The sequence below is a fragment of the Halichoerus grypus genome, chromosome 3 (assembly GCF_964656455.1).
Source record: "Halichoerus grypus chromosome 3, mHalGry1.hap1.1, whole genome shotgun sequence".
Lineage (NCBI taxonomy): Eukaryota > Metazoa > Chordata > Mammalia > Carnivora > Phocidae > Halichoerus > Halichoerus grypus.
In genome coordinates, this window is record NC_135714.1 from 105052474 (window position 1) to 105060380 (window position 7907).

The following is a 7907-nucleotide window of genomic DNA, read 5'->3' on the forward strand; positions in this document are numbered from 1 at the left end:
ACAGGAGGATGAATACCCAAAGTAGTGACCAACACTCTCATGTTTTCCTTCCTACTGATTAGGTTTTGGTAAAGTCTTTGCCTTGACTGTTTATCACATCTTTTTTTTTTTTTTTTTTTAATTCTACTGCCTGCTTAGAAACCATGTGGGTTTTAATTTTCGCAATAGGCCTGTTTCTCTTTTACTAAGCTGAGCCACCTGTTTAAACTCTTCTTGTCTCGTGGCTTGGGGGAAAGAACCGTAGGCTATGTATAAGAGGTTTCATTTTTTTTTTTCCACAGTGAAGTAAGACATTGTTCTTATTCTTCATGGCATTCAGAATTCTGCACAATTGCCTCTTTTGCACTTTTGCATTTAAAAGTGAGGTAATTAGATTTCCCAAGGTTCAATGGTCAAGAGCCTTCTCATCCTGGGAAGTTGCTTCCCCACACCCCTCCCAAGTGAAGTTGTCTCACGTAATCCAGTTATTGCTGTATTGTTGTTCTAAAGGCACTGCTTTTTCAGAGGGCAAGCATAGCATGAAAATTCATACTTGTATGTTCTCTTTCATTGCTGAGTTACTTTTTTCCTGCATTTGAAAACGATTACTATTTTCCTCAGTGACTTTGTTTTGAGGATTTCTAAATACTTTCATTAAGAATCTTTTCCTTTCCTACCTCTTAGGAACTCAGTTCAGCTATGCCTAAATCTTTCATATAGAGAGTTCCTGCTTATTTTATGTTGTTTTTCAGATATCTGACAGCTCTATTATTATTGCAGAATCAATGGAAAGGGAATTTGTGACATGTTGGCACCAAATAAACGGGTGTCATGGCCACTGCAACAACAACGTGTCTTAGTTTAGCTCTGACAGTGAAATCTTGGGCCCACTCTGCTTGTCTTTTGTCTCATTTTCTCATTTTCCCAAACAAATAATACGGTCACTTTTGCAGGAAGGCATATATAGATCTTAAAAGTTTGGGTATTGATTTTTTCTTCAAAACTGAAAAAGAACACAGACTGCAGACACTGAGTTTTACAGAGCCAGCCAAAACAGTGTTGCTTTTACAACCTAATGGCAAAAGCAACCTTGCTGGTAGTTGGCTAATAATTCATTTGAATGATGTAGTCTGAAGCCTATGGGGGAAGAGGAGGACATGGTGAAGGGATTAGGGGAAAGCTTCCAAAATCCTTTTTGCCAAAGATGTTAAGGCATTCGAGTGCCAAGCGTTTACTTTCTAAACGGGTTGGTTTTACATTCCAGATAGTCTGTGATTCAAATTTATTCTACACATCTTCTCATGAGGTTCTTCTCTGGCCTCCTGGGAGAAATTCAGCTGAATTCCCCCATCACTGACCAGTCCCAGCAGAATGTATGTGAGGCCAGCAGAATGATGAGTTGTGTGGGCCCTGTGTACACTGTAGAGAGGTATATGCATAGACGTACACGCACTTACCTCATTAGGTCGTCTCACAGACTGCAGAGATAAAGGTCCTACTTTAAATTGAAAGCCCTTTTCAACTTCTATAGAATCCAGTCCCCAATAGAGAGAGAGAGAGAGATTGGCAAATTTATCTAAAATGCCATCAGCAGTTCATTGATGCCACATTATTTTCATCAAATGGGTCAAAAGATCACCATTTGTACAGTTTTTGTTGTTGTTGTTGTTGTTGTTTTTGTCCCAAAGCTTCCATTTCAGTCCTCTAACCCAATATGTATTACTGTATTATCAGTAAATTTTCAGGGATATTTCTCAATGACTGTGCAGCTTTCCCCTTGACAACCCAGCAGAAAAGTTCCTGTCCCCGTGTAACAAATTTTGATAGCTAAGGAAGCATCCCTCAAAATAACACAGGCATACCTATATTCTTGATAAAATTCCTAATTTATATTATTTCTAAGGACAGAACTAGATTCAAAGTAGTACCCCAAACGGAAACATTGCTTCAGATAACATATATCACAGTGTTAAACAGTTTTTGTTACTGACATTACCATTCCAGAGACTTAAGTATAACTGACAAAGTATAGGCTGTATGAAACGTAAGTAAAAATATTACAGCATATGGGCCAAATCTGAAAAAGATGCATATAAAGTGTACTTTGTGTAAACTTGTTTATAGTTAAAGGACTGTTGAGTTCAATTCAACAGATATGACCGTGTGCTTCTCTACAGCACAAGTGTATGCTGTGGCTACTGCCCTTTGACCCTGTTAAACAGACTGGTCCTTCTCCAGTCTCTTTTTTCCTCCCTTTCCCTCTTTTCTCTTTTCTGGACTAGGAGCGAGCAAAAGAAAAAAAGGATATGCGATAGGCAAAAGCCATTTCGTGTCCTGGTTGAATTGTTCGGTATGCACCTCCGAGAGTGCGTGCTGAAGATCACCACTAACTCGAAAGACAGCCACCTCTAGGTTGTTCTGCCAAAACCAGGGCAAGGGGAGACTTCTGTGGGAAACCCCGGGTTAAAGAAAATTAAGCAGATTAGCAGATTGCCATTGCCAGCCTTCACAAAAATCTTTCAAATTCGACTGTGCGGTATGGGAAACAGAGTCTATGCACTGTTACCTAAAACTTATTTGATCATGAAATACTTCTTCCTCTGAAAAGACACTGATATGTCAAGGGGAATGTTGGCATGGGCCCCGAGAGCAAGCAGCAAAGCGACACTGTTCCTGAGAAGTATGAGTGACCCCAGAGCAAATAGAAACCAGCCGTCATGAAATAAGCTTCCCAAGAATACTTCCATTTTCAGGCCTACCTTTTTATTTGGGTTAGGAGAGAAGAACCAGTATTCGAATTAATGATTTTCCTTTTGGAATTTCTAAGAAGCCCTTTCATGAGGAAAAAATAAAAACAAAGGAACCTTTAGGAATTATTCTCTGTCAGCTCCTTGTGCATCAGCTGCTTGTGAATTGGGGTTAGAGCTTTAGAGATGACTGTCATTGACTAGCCTTCACTGTCATTATGGCCCACATGACTTCTGAAAACTATCATTTTTAGTGACATTTTGATGACAGAACTACTCTTCTCTTTCTTTTTTTTAATTCCCCATTTTGGCTGCTGAGGCTAAATCAATACAATCTCTGGTCTCTTTCTCCCCATCTTGCTGTTTCTTTGCCCACTTTATTCCTCCTGCTCAGAATGCCCTTTTCTGTCCTATATGCATATCTAAATTCTGTCCTTTCCGCTTCGATTTATAAAGCAGTAATTTCTCTCTTCTTTCCATACCAAAGCACTTTGCCTGTAGCCTTGCTTAACTGTACCTCTAATACCATGCTACATGGGGCAGTTAATTGATGTCCATGCCCTGCTGGTTGGGGAGCATCAGAAGACAGATAGCCATGTCTTAGACATCTCTGGACCCTCCACCTGGGTTCATCTAGTGGTTGTACAGAGTAGCTATCCAGTGGATGTTGACTGATGAAAGAGTGACTGGTTAATTATCTGTAGTGTCCTACTTCCTCTCAGTTACTGGTTGTATATTGCTAAAGCAAATATGATAGGAAAATAAAAGTGGCAGAAAGTATTGCCTAATTGGTTCTTCAGGGCATCCCTTATAAATACTACGAAACAGGAAAACATTTCTTGAGTCAAGTGTTGAATTCAGACTGTCCTCCTGCTACTCTTGAAGGGAGAACGACTATGGTCCTTCTTCTGGACAGAGAAAGACACCTTTCTATGAGGTGCTTGAAAGTACCAGTATCCAGCTGCTCTGTTTCCCTGGTCGTTGTCTCTCGAAGGTTCTAAGGGTCATCTCTATTGAATTCAAACACTTCTCAGTGCACTTGTCAAAACTCTGTCCAAGTTTTCTCTACCTCACAATTTTGTAGTTCTCCAAATTGGATGGAATTGTTAATTAAGGGTCAGGCCAGTACTAAATATAGTAGGACAATTACTCTTGAATGTTAACATATGCTAGAGGCTCTAAGTTACAGACATCCAGCTTTCAAGCGGCTGTTACTGCTCTGACCACATCTCACTCCCAGTGCCCCCTCTGTCACTGCCCTGAAAGCTACCACGGAAAGGCAAAAAGCAAGTTATAGCTTGGGAAGATCTATGGACAAAGATGCAAAGGAAAGAAAGTTGACCTGCAAAGAGGAATTGCTCAGGGTTGCTGACCCCAAGAACAGCAGCCTTCAGGGCCTGGGTGACCTGTCACTTCCCACTACCTACATTTCTCTACCCTGCCTTGTTAGGCCACCTGAGATTCCAGTAATTAGAGAATTATAACCATTCTTTCTCCAGTCTGATTACTGTGTGCTGAGAGAGGAAACCTACTAGACCACTGGTTCACTTTCTCAGATGTACCAGCAGTAGGAGCTACTCACTCTGCGGCCATGTGAACTAAATTCTGGGAACTTGGAGAGGGTCCGGGCAGTCTTGCAGTCACCTCTCCTTTCCTCAGCCCAACCTCCCCACACCCCACCCCACCACCTTACACGTGCTTATCTGGCCTCTCCATTTGCCATGCTCCCATCACACTATGAGAGGCATCACTGCATTGTACAAAACCTTGGGGAGGGGGGGACACTGTTCACATAGCAGTGAATTAGCACAGTCATTAGTAATTGTCTAGCACGTGTGGTAGGGATTCAGTAAATGTGTAGCCATTGTGTGCTGGGTCCGGGATTCTCTGAGATAAGTCTCAGTTATGAAGTGCGCAAGACACGGCATTGGCCCAGGGCTGGTGACTTCTCTACTCCACTTAGCTGGGGAAGGATCCACATAATGGAAACATTCCCTGTACTATCTCAGAGAAAGAGCTAAAAGTCTGCCAGGCCAGCAGGAAATTCAGGCCTTTTTGCCTCTCCCAGTGATTCTTCTTCAAACTTTTCAGCCTTGCAACCATTGCTTCAGAGTCTTGCAGATAACAAGGGCACCTGAGTGACTCAGTCAGTTAAGCCTTCAGCTCAGGTCATGATCTCAGGGTCCTGAGATGGACTCCACATTGGGCTCCCTGCTCAGTGGGGAGTCCGCTTCTCCCTCTGCCCCTCCCCACCCCCACTTGTCCTCTCTCTCCCCCTCTCTCAAATAAATAGATAAAATCTTTTTTTTTTTTTTAATTCTTGCAGATAACAGAAGTGCTGCTCAGATGGAGGGAAGGAGAGAGTTGAGGCTTTTCCCTACTTGGTTGCTTTACCTCCCTTCATGGAGGTCCTCAAGGTCCCTTTGGAACAGAGTGGAACCATTGGATAGCCAGTTTAGCATGCTGGGCATTTCATGTGCTTTACTGTGCTTATTAATTATTACATCTTGTTTTCAAAGTAACTCTCTTTGCACCAGAATGTGTGGTGAAGTTGTTTTACCAATCCCTGGAAGTTTTGTTCTTTCCTTCAACAAGTTGGTAGCCACTCTTTTTGGAAAAGCATTAACATGCATAAGCACTGTAGTCAACTTCCGTGCTCATTAATGAAGCCCAGAACTAATAGTTACATTGTCGTAATTTGACAAAGCCATCTAAATCTATGCATGTTTTTTGAAAGCTCCCTAAACATGCTGCTAAATCCCCTAAAAAGCTCCTAAACTGCTTTGGCAGCCATTAGCCAAGCATAAGCAGAGGAGCTCTTTTCAGTAAGTGAACAAACAGAGAAAATATGCTGAATGGCTGGACAAATGTGTTTCGGCTGCCCTTTCACTTACCGATACAGAGGTGCAGTCAGTACCAATCACTGTTTTCCCTGCTGCCCTGAAAATCACAATATCTCTTTTCATCCCACAGGCTCTTTTCACCACAGTAATGTGTCTTTAGAATGACACTGGCATCAGCCTGCTTCCGCTGTCTGAAGTCCAGAGAGCTTAAAAACACATTTCAGGATTCAAGACTCGAACCTTCCTCCCCTTCCGTTTTCCGACCGCCCACTCTGCCCTCCCTCCCTCTGCAACCACTCCACCCCCTCCCCAGATTCTTGTCAGTTCTTCCAGCTCTCCTCACTGAGTAAACAAAATTCACTTCTCTGTCCGAATGCAGCTCTCTAAAGTAAACGTGGAAAACTTCTCTCCGATATTCCCAAGATCTAAGAACTCAGTTCAAGGGATGCGCATAAAGAAATGCTCTTATATGTCGGTAATAGCTCAAAGGTCAAAAGGAATGTGGAAATTCTGTGCCCTGACGAGGTGTGCTGAGGAGCAGGACCTCGCTGTCTATCCGAGTATCTCCTTCCTCTGCCCTCACCCCCTTGTCACTCGGTCCCTGCCTGCCCCCGCTGCACATACACACTCACCTTTTGTCGTCTCGTCTCAGAAGTATGTGCCTGCACCTGTGTTCCGCCTTTACTGTTGGGAGCTTCTTAAGAGCAAATGCCGTGTCTTATATCTCTTTTGGCCGCTCCTGATTCTGAGTACTTAATACATTGCTTTGGAATGAAGGCGATTACTTTTTATCCAAAGATACATGTTAGCGAGGTGCTTCTAGTTGTAGCAGTTGTCGGGGCGGAATATTTGAAACACCACGTTTCTAAAAAAACAGTACTGATTGTTTTTTCTCTCCCTTTTTTTGTATGTTTGTTTTTATTTCTTTATTTTGCTTCAGATTATAGCAGTCTGTAGAGAGGCAGCCCTTCTGGCTCTGGAAGAAGACATTCAAGCCAACTGCATTATGAGAAGACATTTTACTCAAGCCTTGAGCACTGTGACACCGAGAATTCCTAAATCACTGAGACGTTTCTATGAAGAGTATCAAGAGAAGAGTGGGCTGCATACACTCTGAGAAAGTATACATATTCAGTATGCTAAAAATGCTTACTAGAGAAAACTTGTTTCTTTTTTAAGAATTTTTTCTTGAGAGTGTCAGAAAAATCCTTCATAAGCAAAGTGTCTGAAATATGTTGACTGGAAATTGAGGGGCTTCAATGGTTAAAGACATTTTAAATGATATGGATACAATGAAAATATCCATGAAAGTCTCTGGACATGAGTTTAAATCAGTTTTATCTGGAAATGTGTGCTGAGTTTTAAAAATCAAACTTTAGCTTTTTCATTTTTGACCTAGTTTATTCATCCCATGAAATGCTCTCCTAACTCCAGAATCTTTTCCACTGCATTCCTAAGTGCCCAGCCTATGAGCATCAGTTTTATACAAGAACATAAAGAATGCATGTGGATTAGTCCATAGTGAGAAAGATTTACAGATCTTTATTTTTAAAGGCCAGCTAGTGAAATAGCCAAATGCACCAACCAGGTTTATATATATATATATATTTTAAGATTTTATTTATTTGACAGAGAGAGACACAGCGAGAGAGGGAACACAAGCAGGGGGAGTGGGAGAGGGAGAAGCAGGCTTCCCGCGGAGCAGGGAGCCCGATGTGGGGCTCGATCCCAGGACCCTGGGATCATGACCTGAGCCGAAGGCAGACACTTAACAACTGAGCCACCCAGGAGCCCCTGCACCAACCAGGTTTATATGGCATGTTTCCAGATATGTTTTGTTTTCATTATAATCCACACCTACATTTTTGCTTTGGCCTTCTTAATCTGTACTTACAGTGATTAAAAAAAAAAGAATTAGGAGTTATTTCATGTAACGCCCTTGCAAATTTAAAAAATTGGAAATATAATCCCAATCCAGGCCTAGAGCAACAGAGTTGTTTTGTTTCATAAAATACTATAAATAAATTGTATGTTAGTGTTTTAATTTGCACCCATTTTCAGGTTACCAATAAACTTTTTCAGTTCAAAGATAAACCAAATTGTACTCTTAATCATATTGTCTTATGCTGCATTCGAAATATGTATATTTGTGCTCCTAATTATTTATCTTTAGGATTTCTTGACACTTTAATATTCCATAAATATCTTTGAAAAACTGTCAGAAATTGACTCCCTGACTTCCAGTTGAGAAGTTGGCAATGGAAAGAATGTGCGCTGAGACATGCCCACTGTAGATCTTTGAAAATTTCCAGAAAGACAAGTCAGGCGAGAAATACCT

General features: G+C 41.5%; 1 protein-coding gene across 2 annotated transcripts in view; it reads left to right on the forward strand.

Annotated features, from left to right (window-relative positions):
- AFG2A (AAA ATPase AFG2A) overlaps positions 1-7668 on the forward strand; it is a 335659-nt gene extending 327991 nt beyond the window's left edge. For both annotated transcript variants that reach the window (XM_078069202.1, XM_036069413.2), the window contains one exon: positions 6510-7668. In XM_078069202.1, coding sequence (XP_077925328.1) covers positions 6510-6686 — 177 coding nt within the window. In that variant the 3' untranslated portion in view covers positions 6687-7668. The remainder of the gene's footprint in view (positions 1-6509) is intronic.
- Positions 7669-7907: the final 239 nt, after the last annotated feature.